General features: G+C 58.6%; 6 protein-coding genes across 6 annotated transcripts; 5 read left to right on the top strand and 1 right to left on the bottom strand.

Moving 5' to 3' along the window:
• Positions 1-411: 411 nt before the first annotated feature.
• Positions 412-3,700, top strand: SCHCODRAFT_02606323 (glycosyltransferase family 4 protein). The gene is made up of 11 exons (XM_003035110.2): positions 412-755; positions 811-1,056; positions 1,106-1,509; positions 1,562-1,647; positions 1,706-1,719; positions 1,770-1,822; positions 1,948-1,966; positions 2,017-2,197; positions 2,254-2,430; positions 2,481-2,933; positions 2,983-3,700. The coding sequence occupies exons 1-11, from the start codon at positions 627-629 to the stop codon at positions 3,432-3,434; spliced, it is 2,214 nt and encodes a 737-aa protein (XP_003035156.1). The 5' UTR covers positions 412-626; the 3' UTR covers positions 3,435-3,700.
• A 286-nt stretch (positions 3,701-3,986) lies between these two features.
• Positions 3,987-5,146, top strand: SCHCODRAFT_02606320 (uncharacterized protein). The gene is made up of 3 exons (XM_003035111.3): positions 3,987-4,175; positions 4,228-4,431; positions 4,486-5,146. The coding sequence occupies exons 1-3, from the start codon at positions 4,041-4,043 to the stop codon at positions 4,921-4,923; spliced, it is 777 nt and encodes a 258-aa protein (XP_003035157.2). The 5' UTR covers positions 3,987-4,040; the 3' UTR covers positions 4,924-5,146.
• A 128-nt stretch (positions 5,147-5,274) lies between these two features.
• SCHCODRAFT_02525003 (uncharacterized protein) lies at positions 5,275-9,766 on the top strand. Its single transcript, XM_003035112.2, has 11 exons — positions 5,275-5,605; positions 5,658-6,363; positions 6,416-6,600; positions 6,668-6,870; positions 6,927-7,104; positions 7,160-7,804; positions 7,855-8,182; positions 8,233-8,816; positions 8,868-9,473; positions 9,523-9,640; positions 9,692-9,766. Exons 1-9 carry the CDS (start codon positions 5,297-5,299, stop codon positions 9,363-9,365), a joined length of 3,636 nt encoding a protein of 1,211 aa, XP_003035158.1. The 5' UTR covers positions 5,275-5,296; the 3' UTR covers positions 9,366-9,473; positions 9,523-9,640; positions 9,692-9,766.
• On the bottom strand, positions 9,219-13,421 carry SCHCODRAFT_02483197 (uncharacterized protein; the record flags this gene model as incomplete). The annotated part of the gene is made up of 16 exons (XM_003035938.1): positions 9,219-9,640; positions 9,692-9,905; positions 9,955-10,091; positions 10,146-10,563; positions 10,611-10,757; positions 10,806-10,861; positions 10,913-11,213; positions 11,264-11,396; positions 11,446-11,925; positions 11,982-12,073; positions 12,108-12,151; positions 12,199-12,362; positions 12,412-12,537; positions 12,593-12,687; positions 12,743-12,829; positions 12,879-13,421. The coding sequence occupies 16 exons, from the start codon at positions 13,419-13,421 to the stop codon at positions 9,219-9,221; spliced, it is 3,459 nt and encodes a 1,152-aa protein (XP_003035984.1).
• A 74-nt stretch (positions 13,422-13,495) lies between these two features.
• SCHCODRAFT_02606308 (ATP12-domain-containing protein) lies at positions 13,496-15,041 on the top strand. The gene is made up of 6 exons (XM_003035113.2): positions 13,496-13,697; positions 13,757-13,965; positions 14,012-14,112; positions 14,168-14,361; positions 14,419-14,562; positions 14,664-15,041. Exons 1-6 carry the CDS (start codon positions 13,565-13,567, stop codon positions 14,732-14,734), a joined length of 852 nt encoding a protein of 283 aa, XP_003035159.1. The 5' UTR covers positions 13,496-13,564; the 3' UTR covers positions 14,735-15,041.
• Positions 15,042-15,189: 148 nt separating this feature from the next.
• On the top strand, positions 15,190-15,402 carry SCHCODRAFT_02462677 (uncharacterized protein; the record flags this gene model as incomplete). The annotated part of the gene is made up of 1 exon (XM_003035114.2): positions 15,190-15,402. A coding segment is annotated over one exon (213 nt), but the record flags the coding sequence as incomplete, so codon positions are not given.
• Between the last annotated feature and the right edge of the window lie 3 nt (positions 15,403-15,405).

Raw genomic sequence — 15,405 nt, 5'->3', positions numbered from 1 at the left:
ACCTCTCAGGCCTTCCGAGGCCTCGCCTAGACTCCCGGATATGCGCCATGTCGAGCGCGTTGCTCGCAGTCGTTCGGCGTACGACAGCCCGCACCGCGATCCCATTCAAAGCCATTCTACTGAACTTCATTCCTCGCAACAATCAAAACAGCTTCCAAGATAGCAGCAATTTGTTCTAGGTACGTTAGGGTCCGGTCCGTCTGGATTGCTCGACGCCGTCGTCGAGCTGCCCATCGTCCTGTCGATAATGGCCGGTGGCTTGACGAACATGCGCGCGCCATGAGGTAGTCAGAAGACCCGTTTCGCCCTTCTTGTCCGCTCCTGGCCCGCCCGCAACCGTCCCCTCCACGACCCCGGAATCTAGCCCCCGCATCGCCGGGGATTTGGCTTGGATTTGGCTGCCTATGGCGTTCCAGAATCCGACGTTGCCTTCTCCAGGGCAATCCCAAACGTATCCCGATGCACGCTGCAAGCTTGCTGTCTGCTGTATCCACGATGCCACCCCCAAGCCTGCGGCTGTGGCGGTACCTTTGTCATGCCGGCTCTTGATGTCATGCCCCGCATATAAAGGGCAGTCACCGATAGTCGTCTAATTCCCACCTTTCAAGGACTTTACTCTGAGCGCCATGTCTCCTCCCCACGGATTCAGCTCTAAGCCATCGACCGCGGCGAGGCGGCGCTTGTCGTCCAAGGCTTCGCTCACGAACAGGCCTACCTTCTCGAAGATCACGACTCAGACATATGCCTCCCTCACCGTGAGTTCCGTCCCTCCTCGTTTTCCCTTCGTATCTGACGATCGTGGTCCATCAGCCTATGTGGGCTGGTATCGCTGGCGCGCCCATCAACAATGGCAGTCAGTTCGAGCTCGCCATCTCCGTCCACGACTCGGTGTACAGCACCGACTTCGCGTCGTTTGTCATTGACCATACGCCCTTGGACCCGGAGAAGGCCGCGAAGGAGATTGAGAAACACGTCCTCGACGCCCTGCGCAAGTTCTCCCAGGAGCATCTTTGCAAGTTCCTCGGCGCTGGTATCACGTTGGCCCTGCTCCGCGAGGTGCGCGACGCGCCTGTCTCACATTCGCTGGCACTGACGTTCGCCATAGAGCCCGAACATCTGCACGCGCCTCTGGCTCGATCTGGACATTGTCCCCATCGTATTCAACATCAAGCCGTTCCACACGGACTCGCTCACGCGTCCCAACATCAAGCACCGCATCTCGTCCACGTCCGGCTCGTACGTCCCGTCTGGCGCGGAGACGCCCACGGTCTACGTGGAGGCGTCCCACCTGGGCAACAACCTCAGCGCTGGTACCGCGAGCAAGCTCCCCATCCCTCGCACGCTCGATGAGCAGGCCGACTCCGCGGCGCGCAAGGCCATCATGTACTACGGGCCGAACAACAACCCCCGCCTCACCATCGGCCCGCGCAACCAGGTCGCGGTCGACGCCGGAGGCAAGATTCATCTGATCGACGATATAGATGAGTACCGCAAGACGGTTGGCCCCTCGTAAGCTTCATTCTCGCCGATCCCTGGAGGATCTCGCTCACCGTGCCGGCAGGACCTGGACTGCGGTGAACAAGCTCGCGGACGAGCTACGCGAACGCCAAATCAAGATCGGCTTCTTCAGCTCTACGCCTCAAGGAGGTACGTCCCCTGGATCTGTCTTTAGCCCGGGTACAGGTCCGCTGACGTGATTTGCAAGGTGGTGTCGCTTTGGTAGGCGAGACCAATGAGGATGTGCAGACCGCGGACTGACAGGCCCATAGATGCGTCACGCCCTGATCAGGTTCTTCTCGGCGTTAGACGTCGACGCAGCGTGGTAGGTCATTTGTCCTTTCGTACCCCACGTATCCCCCACGGCGCATTCCCGCCGCCCCACATTTTTGCGCTGTCTCCCGTTGCTCTTTCCGGATGAATAGGCCGTTGCTGACTAGTTTCGTTTAGGTACGTCCCGAACCCATCGGTGAGTACCCTTTCTAGTCTAATAACGTTCATACTCACGATGGTTCCCAGCCCAGCGTCTTCCGTACGACGAAGAACAACCACAACATCCTGCAAGGTGTCGCTTCGCCCGACCTTCGTCTCACGCAGGAGGCGAAGGACAACTTCGACGCATGGATCACTAAGAATGGCCTTCGCTGGACTGCGGAGGGTGGTCCCCTTGCACCAGGTGGTGTGGACGTCGCATTTATTGGTACGTGAACCCATGGGAAGAGGGATGCGGCAGCTGATTCTCTTCGCGCTCTTCAGACGACCCGCAGATGCCGGGCCTCATCCCGCTCATCAAGAAAGTCCGGCCTGAGCTCCCCATCATCTACCGCTCGCACATCGAGATCAGGTCTGATCTCGTGCACATCGCGGGCTCGCCGCAGGAGGAGGTCTGGAAGTACCTGTGGAACAACATCCAGTTGGCGGACTTGTTCATCAGTGAGCATCGAGCATCTCCCGCTCATCACCTCGTACTGACGGCTATCCAGGCCACCCCGTCAAGGCCTTCGTGCCCGAGGATGTCCCCATCGAGAGGGTCGCGCTGCTCCCCGCCGCCACCGACTGGCTCGACGGCCTCAACAAGGAGCTCAGCGACTGGGACCGCCAGTACTACATGGGCGAGTTCCGCGCGCTCTGCCAGAAGGACAAGATGAACACGCTCGACTGGCCGAACCGCGAGTACTGCATTCAGATCGCGCGCTTCGACCCGGCGAAGGGCATCCCGAACGTCATCGACTCGTACGCGCGCTTCCGCCGCCTGCTCAACGAGGCGGGCGACGTCGAGCCGGACGACCAGCCGCAGCTGCTCATCTGTGGGCACGGTGCCGTCGATGACCCGGATGCGAGCATCATCTACGACCAGGTGTTGACTCTCATCCACGAGAAGTACGCCGAGTTTGCGAAGGACATTGTGGTGATGCGTCTGCCGCCGTCTGACCAGCGTAAGTGCTACTCCCTGTGAAGCCAAGGTCACTTGCTGATGCCTTACAGTCCTCGACTGCCTCATGGCCAACGCCCGCATTGCGCTCCAGCTCTCTACCCGCGAGGGCTTCGAAGTCAAGGTCTCTGAGGCCATTCACGCCGGCAAGCCCATCATCGCCGCCACCACCGGCGGAATCCCGCTCCAGGTCGAGCACGGCAAGTCTGGCTTCCTCACCGAGCCTGGCGACAACGTGCAGGTCGCGCGCCACATGTACGACCTCTACACGGACGTCGCGCTCTACGACCGCATGTCGCAGTACGCGCGCACGCACGTCTCGGACGAGGTCGGCACGGTGGGCAACGCGGCGGCGTGGCTGTACCTCGCCGCCGTGTACACGCGCGGGCAGAAGCTGGCGCCCAAGGGCGCGTGGCTCAATGACCTGCTGCGCGAGGAGACGGGGACGCCGTACGTGGAGGGCGAGCCGCGTCTGCCGCGCGGGGGCATCAAGGTGCAGGACTAGATCGTCTGCATAGAGGCGCGCCAATGCGCGCGATGTGGTGAAATAGCTGGCTGGGAAAATGAATCGTACTCAAAGCTCCTTGGTAATGTTTCTGGATGACTCGCTCGTACACGATAGAATGTACTACTACGACCTATATTTCAAAAGCCCTCTTGTTAATTGAAGACGTCCCCTTTCACTTCCTCGTTTGTGATGCCTTCTCGAAAGACTGTAGGCACTCAACGTACTCAATAGTTTGAACATACCTCGTTGATGCGATCTGCCATGGAATGGGGGGATGCAGGTCTGGACTATGTGAGAACTCTGAAGTACTCCATCAACCAAAGCTTGCCTCCGATGCGAACCCTCACAGCATCTCACTCGTATGATTTTGGGATGCTGATCAAAGGCCTGGAGGAGGTGAGAAGGGCATCGAGACCAGGACGAAGGTTGGAAACGAGTGACGATCACCGTGACGCGCACGCGCCACTTGACGCGGATCCGGACATCACGGGACCGCGTGATGGCCGTGAATGGCCAAAAGCGCGTCGGCCGCGGCCCTTGTTCTCACCATCCTCCACCACGACTTGTCTGCAAGTCCGTCTCTTACCTGCTCCTGGCATGAACATGGTCTACAGCATGATGGACATCGACGGCCAAGCAAGTCCTCGACCTCACCTGCGCGCAATGCGCTCCTTCAGCGCGGGGGCGAAGCGAGCCCGATCCCCGGACTCGGAGGATCCTCCCACAGACCGTCCCGTGGTGCGTGTCGCTCGCACTTACCACGTCTCTGGCTAAGTCTGCACCCCCTCAGAAACGCATTGCCACCGACAATGACGCCCCCGCATCCCGCCCTATTGTCCAGCTCCACATCAGAGGGTCTGGGAGCAACCGCGGCAGTCGCCAGTCCTCTGAGGAATGGCCGAACCAGATGGGCGGCCTTCGCATAGACAGCCCGATGATATCTAGCGGCGCGCCCTCGGAGAACGGCGAGGACGACGCTATGGACGTCGCGATGGTGCGCTCCACGTATTGACGAGATGACCAAGAAGCTCAAAGAGACCCTCCCCAGGACGCGATGCCCAGCTCACCCTCACCACACATCGGGCAGAACTCGGTGTTTGCATCTTCTGCGCCCAGCTTGTCCATGTCCTCGAATGCCGCCGAGCGACCTGCCTTCCTCACAGTGCCGTCCACGCTCGGGATGCCCGGGATCGTCGACAATGTCACAGGGACACCGCACCGGCAAGGCCCGCAGATCCAGATCACACCAGCCACGCCCATGGCATCCTCCCAAGGACCTGGCATCTTACCTCAAGGCCTTGAGATATCACCCCAGCCTGCGCTCGCGCCCCGGGCAAGCAGCGTCGACATTGCCATGTCCTCATCCTCATCCCCGTCCCGCCCACCTGCCACCCCCTCATTCCAGCGTAGGTTCACCATGGGGCCTCGACTGGACTGCGAGAAGTGTCGGTTGGGGGTGAAGGGGCATTATGCGCACTATACCTAGGGCAGCGTCAAGCGCACGATACCTAACAGCTATAGGATGATTACCCTTGCACGTCATGAAAGCAAGCACACGCACATTCAGCATCTGCATGTACACTACATACTATTCCCCGCATACCAGCGATAATACCCAGGCATTCACTTTCCTTGCATATGGCTCATTCTTACCCTTGCACTCGCGCCCTTGAATTACGCTTTGCAAGTACTGAACTCCCTATTTGCGCTTACTTTGGGTCTGGCGCATTGTCTTCCGCGTGGCCTCGCCCATTGTATTCCGTGCGGGGATATTCCCCCTTCCGCACATCTTTTTCTTCGATCACCTCTGATCACAAGTGGCGTCTGCGTCCGGGTTTCCGGCTCTAGCACGCGCGACGATGAGCACGACGCTCCCCCTCTTCTGGCGACTGTCCTCGGCATCCAGGAAGGAGCGCCTGGATGCGTCTGTCAAGCTGATCGACGCGCTCGAGAAATTCCAGACGCAGTACGCCGCGAGGGATGCGCCCGAAGAGAAGGATGCTCCCTCAGACGCAGAGGATGAGGAGGACGCGCAAGACGTGGACGAGAGCGATGGGCTCGATGCGCTGAATGCTCAGGATGTGTCCTACTCGATACGCAGGCTGATTCGCGGGTTAGCGAGTCCCAGGGAAAGCAGCAGGCTTGGGTTCGCGGTGGCGCTCACGGAGGTGCGTGCCCTCCCCCCCTCCTTGACTTACCTCCTCGCTCACAGAAGTACAGCTCTTGTCGCGCATCGACACCGTCACCTGCTCCCAAATTACCGCCCTCATCAATGATTCCTCCAAGCCCCAGGGCTCCATCTCCGGGCAGGAAGAGCGCGACCTGCTCTTCGCGCGTCTCTTCGGCTTCACCGCCGTCATTCAAAGCGGGCTCCTTGTGCGCACAAAACCGCTCCCCTCCTCTGCCTCCGCCTCCGTCGTCTCCTCCCTCGCCAGCTATCAGGACGTCCTCACCGGCCTCCTCGCCCTCGGCGAGGCCAAGGCCTGGCTCCGCGAGAGCGCCTGGTGGACGATCGGCCTCGCCCTCGATGCCCTGCGCGCCTCCGCCGTTCCGTGGAAAGACGCGGCGCGCGACTGGACCGCGGAGCAGATCTACACCGAGCGCGAGGACTGGTCGCCCGAGAAGGTCGCCATCAGCCTCAAGATGCAGAAGCTGTATCCGGAGCTCGCGTGGAAGAAGCTCCTAGCGCCCGTATTCAAGAACAAGGACCTGCTGAGCAACGCGAATCTGCCGGTCATCGCGCGCATCATAAAGGACACACAGAACGAGGAGGACGAGGACGAGGTGCCGAAGGCGCAGGCGGGGAACTGGAAGCCGCAGCTGCATTTCGTGTGGGATCTCATGCTGGCGGAGTTGTTGCCCGCGGAGGGCGCGCAGAGCTCGTCGTCGGGCTCCTTCCAGGAGTTCTTCCACCATGTTGTAGACGGTGCGTGGTCCTCATCTGCATGAGAGGCTTTTGTGCTGATAGAGAGTCGTAGACTCGTTGTTCTCCGCGACAGCCTCCCCGCACCGCAAGTACTGGGGCTTCCAGGTCTTCCAGAAGGCGCTCCCTCGGGTGGACGCAAATACGATGCCGATGCTCTTCACGCGCAACCTCATGCGCTCGTGGATCAACCACCTCTCGCACAAGGATAGGTACCTGCATAAAATCGCATTGCAAGTCGTGCGTACCATGTTCTTCACGCTAACTCCATCCACACCGTTGCCACACGAGCTAACGCGCATCACAGGCCTCCGACGTGCAGTCCTTCGTCAAGTCGAACCCGCACCTCGGGTTCGCGCTCATCCTGCAATTGACCGGTGTCAACGGCAGCACGCAGTTCGACAAGCTCACGCACACGAAGACGGTAGAGACCATCCTGACGTCGATGGACGAGGCCGGCATCAAGACGTACATTGACCACCTTCTGGAGCAGGTCAACCCGTCGGATAAGTGCGTCCTGGCATTCTCCTCCGTTCATCGCATCAAGTGCTCATCTGAGTTTGCAGATCCGACGTTCAGGCCGTGAACTCGACGCGCGCATGGATCATCGAGCAGCTTGCCTCCTTGATACGCAACGGCGCGATTCCGAAGGATGAGCGGTGGATACAAACTATCCTCGACTGGTTCACCGTCCACGGCCTCTTCACCGTCAAGAAGAAGTCCGAGAAGAGCCCCTTCCTCGCTGTAAGCCGCTCCTTCGGCTTGCTCTTCCCTATACACGCTTACATACCATTGCCAGCTTCACACCGCCCCCAATCCTCCTTTTTCCGACGCCCTTCGCAAGAGCTGTCGCGAGCGCCTCATGACCTGCCTCGCCGACCTCACCAGCCAGACCATTACGGTCAAGGCCGACGACGGAAAGCCCGTCAAGCTCTCCGGCACGACCACCAGCGGCGAATCCTGGGTCGTGCGCGTCCTCTCCAATATCTCCACGCTCGAGCAAGACACCAAGCACGTCACCCCGCTCGTCGACATCGATGACGAGGAGGCGCAAATCCGCACGAAAGCCAGGGACCTCATCGCCAAGCTCCAGAAGCTCGACGATAACGACGCGGCGAAGGGCGCGCAGCTCCTGCTCGCCGTCACCCTCCTGCAGCGCTGCTGCGATGTGGACGAGGGAGAGCTGGGCGGGGAGGATGATCTGGAGACGTGCGTGGAGGCCGCGAGCCGGCTGTACAGCGAGTTCAAGTCCGCGAAGAAGGGGAAGAAGGCGCGCAAGTCCACGGCGGCGGATCCGGAGGAGCCGCCTGTGGTGGACGTGCTCGTGGACGTGATTATTGGGTTCTTGGAGAAGGGCAATGCGTACTTGCGGGCGTGTGGCAACAAGGCGTTCGCGCTGTTGACGGGGGTGGTGCAGGAGAGCACGGTCGACCTGATTTTGACGGTGCGTAGAATTCTGTCTTTTCCTCTGTGCGTTGACGAATGGTGTTGCAGCAACTCGAACGTCGCGATCCTACCGCGGAGCACGATGACGACGAAATGGAAGTCGACGAAGAGGGCGATGAAGAGGAGGACGAGGAGGAGGAAGACGAAGAGAGCGAGGCAGAAGAAGATGAAGAAGACTCCGACTCCGAAGAGGAGGATGACGCCGAAGCCGCCGAGCTGCGCAAGAAGATCGAGGACGCTCTCCGCGTGAACGGCATCGAGCCCGCGAACGAGGAAGACGATGAGGACGACGACCTCATGGACGACGACCAGATGATGGCCATCGACGAGCAGCTCACAGAAGTGTTCAAGGCTTCGGCGTCCGGAAAGAAGAAGGGTATGTTCACTCCCTATCCACGTTCATCCTCATCGCTGACCTCCTCACAGACGTTGACGCCCAACGCGAAGCCACGCACTTCAAGAACCGCGTCCTCGACCTCGTCGACGTCTTCCTGAAGCAGCAGCCCACTAGCCCGCTTATCATTCGCCTCCTCCTCCCCCTCGCCGACCTCATCGTGTCCTCCGGCCCCGACGAGCAGCAGCTCGCCGACAAGGCCAAGGGCATCATCCGCTCGCGCATCGCCAAGGCGAAGGACACGCCTACCTTACCCAACGCCGACGCTGTCAAGACCGCGCTCACCGAGTTGCACTCTCGTGCCCGGCGAGCGCGCTCCTCGGACCACCTGGGCACGCTCAGCATATTCAGCCTGTATCTCGCGAAGACAGCATTGCACTTGGGCGCAGAAGACGCTGTGGTTGCGGCGTATAAGGAGTCGCTCGCAGACTTCTTGACGCGCAAGAACTCGTCGCTCAACACGTCGTTCTTCCAGGAGATTATCAAGCGACATGTCAGTGTCGGGTGGCAATTGCGGACAGACTCATTGGAGCTGTCTGGGAAGGCAATCAATGCCTACAGGCGTTGTCAGGCGTATCAGCTTGTTCAGACTCTGTTGAACCAGCTGCCATCACTTGTGAGTTGACCTATGCTATCCTGCCTTTCCACCTTGCTAAAGCCTGTTCAGACGCTTGCGCATGACGAAGTCGCTGCGTTCATGGAGCTGCTACAGCGCTCGTTGGCCGACACGATCACCGGCGCATGCGATGGAACCGTAAACCTTAACGCGGCCCAGCTCAAGGAGCTCCTCAAGCTCGCCAACTCCGCCGCCCGCCAGTCGCAGAAGCAGCCCGAAAATGTCAAAACCGTCTGGACCGCTACCACCTGGACGCAGCTCTCCGACCGCCTCTCATCCTCCGACAAGTTCAAGTCGTCGACAGGCCTGCACAAGACCTGCCAGCAGATCGCGCAGCTTATCTCCGGTACTCCCTCCCAAACATCCGCAACCAAAACAGCGTCCGCGGCCAAGTCCGCCGACTCACCGGAAGTGAACGGCGTCGACAAGCAGGTGAACGGCACCGACAAGAAGGCAAAGGCCACAAAACGCAAGGCAGAGACCGACGCGGCAGGCAGCGAGAAGCCAAAGCGTAAAAAAGGCAAGAAAGACAAGCCGAACGTAGATTAGTGTATATATCTCCCCGATGCTATCATCTGTATCTCTGCGGCGGTGGCAACTGCCTCGATACCGGACTCTTGTATACATTGTTGTATGAGCTGTGCACATTTGCGTAGCCTGCACGAGGGTTAGGACCTGGATGTAGGAGACTCGGGAAGGTACGAACCTGTTGCGCTTCATGCGAGCCTCCACTTCAACCTGGAAGCTTTGCGACCTCTGCGATGCGGTTCGGAGGACAGTCTCGGGTAATCCTGCAAGCCTGCCACACTCCACGCCAAACGACTCTGCGAGTTGTAAGCGACTGCGACAATTTTTGCTTGGAAGCTGGGACTCACCAGATGTGATGCCACTTGTGAGGCGATACAAGAAGGTAATCTCTCGCGTTCCGTCGATGCGCAGGTCCGCCCGGTACGCCATATGCAGATTCTCTACCTCCTTCATGAACTTCTGCTCAAGATTTGTCGCGACCAGCGGGTAGTGAGTGATGAACAGTGTTTTGCAGTGCTTCTCGGAGAGCAAGTAATGCATAGTTGCATCTGCGATGGCCATCTACAGCGATGTCAGTTATAGGGCATGTAACAAAACGAAAGTAGCGTACTCCATCGAACGTGGATGTCCCTCGGCCAAGTTCGTCCAGAATGACGAGGCTGCGCTCCGTCGCAGTGTGCAGGATCTCGCTCGTCTCCGTCATCTCCACCATAAAAGTCGACCGACCGCGCGCCAAGTCGTCAGAAGCTGAACAATCTTTAGCTTGAGCACACCAGTGGGAAGCAACGGATAGACACTCACCACCCATCCTCGTCAACACCGAGTCCAACAAGCTCATACGAACCGCCTCAGCTGGCACATAGCACCCAATCTGCGCCATGATCGCAATGAGCGCAACCATCCGTACACAGCTACTCTTCCCGCCCATGTTCGGGCCAGTGATGATTTTGCTTCGTGGCGAGCCTCTGCCCATACCCACATCGTTCGGCACGAAAGGGTCGTCACGCAGTGTCTCGACCATCGGATGTCGGCCGGCCACGATGTCTAGGGCATCCTCGTCTACGAACTCCGGGCGCACATATCCGTCACGCAGAGCTACTTGGGCGAGGCTGAGCAAGCAATCTGCGGCAGCTAGCTGGTTGACGGCGTGTCTCAACGGTGCGTAGTGTGTGCGTGCAATCTCCGAGAGGAACTCTGAGTACGCTGCGCGAGCCTCCGCCTGTTTTCCCTTCAGTGAGAGGCAAACGAGGTATTGATACAACTTACAGTCGCAGTCTCCATGTACCGCTCACGCTCTGCAATGAGGTTGATAATGGTTGGTGTATGGTATCGCTCATAGAATTTAGTGCGCGACACGAGCTTCCAGTCGTCCGGTATTGGCCTGTTTTCGCTCTTCTTGACCTCGATGAGGTACTGAAATCCTCCGTCAGCGATGCCTACAGTGACATAGATTCGTCTTACTTCCGCATCTGTCTGATGAAGCCACTTGAGCGATGGGTATCGTAGGACCTTGCGGACTGTGCGTCGCAACTGAGCACACCACGATTCAATGTCAACATGCAGCTTACCTCTCTTAAGTTCCTCCTCCAGTTCGACTTCCACCATTGCTCGGCCCTGAAACGCGTCGAGCACTGCAGGGTACCGTCCAGGATCCTTCCAGAGATGCTCCCTATTGCCCGCCGCAGCCTCTTTGAGCGAGATATGCAAGACGATCTCATCTATCGCAGGCTTGATCTTAGGGAGCGCGTAGAGAATCTCATTGAGTACATTGGACTGGAAGCCGACGTCCGCAGGCGAATTCACGTCTGGAAATGCATCCCCTATCCGCTTGAAGGATGTCAAGAGGATGGCGAGCTCCTCGGGTTTGCACTATTTGGTCGTAAAGGCGTGTAACACTATAGCAGGAATGGAAGGCTCACCTGCCCATACTGAATCTTGCACAGGCCCTTGGCAAGGTCAGGCATGCGTCTCAGCAACTGCCGAAGAGTGACGAGCTTTTCGGACGCACTCGAGACGAGTTCCTCCACAGCAGCTACCCGTTCATCGAGCACTCTAATCAACACCCGTCAATCTTTGAACGGGAAACCTGCCACGGACCAACCTCTTATCGATCAACGGCCTCCCCACCCAACTCCTCAGCAGCCTCGCCCCAAACTTTGTCTGTGTCTGGTCCAGCACCCATAACAATGACCCTCGCACTTCCCCGTCCGTCTCATTCGCATAGATCTCCAGATTCCTCAGCGTATTCCCCGCCAGTAGCATGTGCGTCCTCGCAGCAAACCTCGCGAAGAACCGCGTCTCGCGCAGCGCGTCGGCGAGGCCGAAGGCGGAAAGGTGCTTGATGGTGTGTGCGAGGGCGATGACGACGAGGTTGGGGAAGTCGGCGGCGGCGGCCATGAGGGCGCCGGAGGTGAAGGCCTCGGAGGCGTTGGGGTTGAGGTGAGAGGCGCCGGAGATGGAGCCGTCGGAGGTTGCGGGGGCTTTCTGGGAGTAGAACTCGGAGACGTAGGCGAAGGCATCGGTGTAGTCCATTTGGCCTTTAAAGTGCTCGACGCGAGTTTGAGTGCCGCTAGCCGTAGCGCTAGAGCAGATGTGTGAGAATGATGCAAGAGACGAACATGAGCAAAGTACACCTACACGGTGAAATGGCCTAGCATCTTCTGCGTCGGCCCCGATAACCCAGTCTTTGGCAGAAGCAATTCCGCGGGGCGAGTGTGCACCAGTCGCGTCTGTTAGCCTTGTTGATCAGAGTATCGTTATTACATCGTGATAGGCACTTGCCTCGAGCTCGAGTCTCATCGGGTTGTCTGTCGCCTGTTAATCGAGAACAGGTTACATGAGGCAGGAGACTCACCGTCAAACGCATCCCATACCACATCCCCTGAGCTGGGAGAAATGCTGATCATTGCAACATGCACGTCCGCTCCCGCCCCAGACGTGCTCTCCTCGACGATGCATGTGAACGGAGGCGCTGAGCTGCCAGATATATCATCGACAGAGTCGAGATCGTCAACGTAGCTGGCACGAGGGTCAGTCTAGGTTCAGATGGAAGAAGCAGCGTGCATACGTTGCCGCGGTGTATAAGCGAGTGAGCTCGCGCCTGAAGGGCGCACTTCGTTGGTCGCTAACCTTCTTGAGGGCAGCGGTCTCGGTCTGGTCACATACACCGACGCGGTAACCCTGCGAGAGAAGCCTGGGAGATATTCGGTGAGCCCTTTGAGAGGGGGTGTATTGGATGAGGAACCCACTTCTTCAAGTGAATGTCGCGACGATGGCTGGGTATAGTTGCCACATCGAAGTTGCGGTCATTGTAGCAGACCATGCCGAGCTCTTTCGCTGCTACCTGCGTAGGGTGTCAGTCAAGTCAATGTGAAGTAGGAAGGTACTGCGATTCGTACATGTGCGTCTTCGCCGAAGAATTTGTACTTGTAGCCAATTTCGACCATGAGTACCGTTCCGGGGTTCGCTTTCTTCAGCTCCAGCACCTGAAGGGACATAAGCATAGTCCCCCACAGAACTATTCCTATCACGCACCTGCTTTTCCAAAGGAGTATATGGCTCCCCGCTGGGACCCACTGGCTCGTCTTTCTTGGGTGCCTTCCCCTTGCTCGCGCCACTGGTCTGTCGCTTTCCCCCTCCCTTCGGCTTATTGGAGAACATTGCCTCCAAGTCTTCGAATCTCTTGCTCCGCTCTTCCTCATCGTCTTCGTCTCGATCCTCTTCTGCAGTCGGTGCTGGTGAGGCTGAGGGCTTTCGAGACAGGAATCTGTTATTCTGTTGCAACAATCGCCTGCGAAACTCCTCTTTGGATCGTTTCTGTGCTTTCGTCTCTTCCGCGCGAGGTTGTATTGGCTTCTCAGGCGCGTATCTCCACTGCTCTGCCGTCCCCGCGCTTGAAGAGGCAGCTTTACTTGGGGATTGAAAGTAGACAGAGGTCGCCGCACTGGTCTTCCGCTTCTTCGTCTCTCTCCCCGACTCGTCGTCCGAGATCTCTATGGGCGAGCTTGGCCGCTTCCCTGTCACCTTCTTCGGCGTCGCCTGCGAGAAATACGCGCTGATAGTGGGCTTCTCGCTCATCCTGACACTGTCCCCTTGATGACGGTGGCGGGGAAAGCAACATACGGAACCGCGGCCCGCCCGCACGTTAGGCGCCCAAGCCTACACGCGATCGCGCGCGCATTATGTGGCGTCGTCAATTCTCGCCACCGACGACGACGACGATGCTGGGGTTCCCGTGCTTACGACGCGTAGACGTGCTCCGGACGGTGCAGCTTGGGCAGCGGAGATGGATTACGGCGTCCGCGCGCAGGCTGGCGGAGACGGCGGACGGTCCCGCGGTTACGCAGACTAATAGTCAGCATTTGTTTCCCCGGCGTGCAAGGTGTGCTATGGGTGACTGACGCTGTATACAGAGGCGGAGGCTACGATGAAGCGTTTTTGGAAGGATGTGGACGTCGCAGAACGCGACGGGGGCTACGTCGTTACCCTCGACAGGCGCGCATTGAAGACTCCCTCCGGCAACACCCTGCTCCTCCCGCGTAACAAGTTTGCGGTCGCGTCGCTCATTGCGGCGGAATGGGAGAGCCAGTCAACAGTGCTGAAGCCGCATGCTTTGCCAATAGTGCGCTCTCCGTCCACTGCATAGAAGTGGTGCTGACATGTGGTAGACTTCCCTTGCCTCGCGCGCGATCGACGCGTTCACCAACGCTACCGAACGCGCACAGGTGCAAAAAGGCCTCTTGGACTATTTGCATACGGACACCATCTGGTGCGTCACAGCTCCCCTGAAGTTAATTACTGAACTGACAAGTCCTGAACGTCAGCTTCCACCAGGACGAGCCTCACCAACTCGTTACTCTGCAGAAGCAACACTGGGATCCCCTACTGGACTGGGCACGCAAAACCTACGGGGTCGACGTCCGCAAGGCCGAGTCGCTGTTCTCCAGCACCCAGCCGCCAGAAACGGCCGACAAACTGGCGAAGGCATTGGACGAGCTGGATCAGTGGGAGCTAGCTTGTGCGACTGCCCATTGTCATTCTTTTCCCGAAGTAGACTGACCGTACGCATTTGCAGCATTCGAGCGCGCCACGCACGTCACGAAGTCCTTCTTGATCGCGTTGGCCCTCGTCAAGCGTTGCTTAAATGTCGAGCAGGCGGCGAACGCCGCGCATGTCGAAGTCAACAGCCAGATTCAGCGGTGGGGAGAGGTTGAGGACAGTGCGTACCTTGTCCTCTTTCATCGTTTCCTCCCCCCTTTCGATCCTCTCGTTCACCTCTCGTGACCCTACGAGTGCTATCTTGCTGACACCCCTTCCCAGCCCACGACGTCGACTACCACGACGTGCGCCGGCAGCTAGGCTCCGCCGCGTGCCTCTTGATGCGCGTATAGCACTTTCGCTATAAGCACCTCCCAGTACACCATCTGTCAGTACTGGCGCAGGCGATACTATCCACCGGTCCTTGGCGCTCATCTCGTCAGTAGAGAGTGGACGACACCTCTGCTAGAATAAGGCTTCCATGCTCGGGAAGTTTCTGCGCGTTGGGTGCTAGAAGAGGAGAGGATCCGAGGACCGGTACCTCCACACCGGCTAGGGTATCTCTACACCGGCTCATACACCTCCTACCCTCGTGATAGCTTCACGTAGACGTCCGTGTGCAATCGAGCCTCTCTGTGCTTGCCAGCGCACTATCCCCGCTCACCCCCTGCTCGACACTGCTGAGCATACGCGACAATTATCCTTGCGCTCGTACCACTGGCTCGAGATAATGCCGTGCTGACCTGTATTGGCCGGTATCGGTGTTGCGATCCGGTGTTTCTGCTCAGAGCTCTAGCCCTGTGCAGTGATGTGCTCTTACGCAGGGACCTGCTCAGGTGAGCTCTACTGCTGCTTTGGCGAATGTGGTCTCGGGGTCAGCTGCTTGCGCGCTACAATTCCTTGTACGTCTGCGAGGCAAGACTACAAATGCACATCGACGGCGTTCATTTGTAGGCGGGGAAAGCGGTCACAGTCGGCGCGGAGAGGTAAGCGTTGTGGACGGGGTCGTATCATCAATCGGCGA

This window comes from Schizophyllum commune, assembly GCF_000143185.2.
Source record: "Schizophyllum commune H4-8 unplaced genomic scaffold SCHCOscaffold_1, whole genome shotgun sequence".
Taxonomy (NCBI): Eukaryota; Fungi; Basidiomycota; class Agaricomycetes; order Agaricales; family Schizophyllaceae; genus Schizophyllum; species Schizophyllum commune.
The sequence above is the reverse complement of the archived record's forward strand: the minus strand, read 5'-3'. Positions and strand labels throughout refer to the sequence as shown.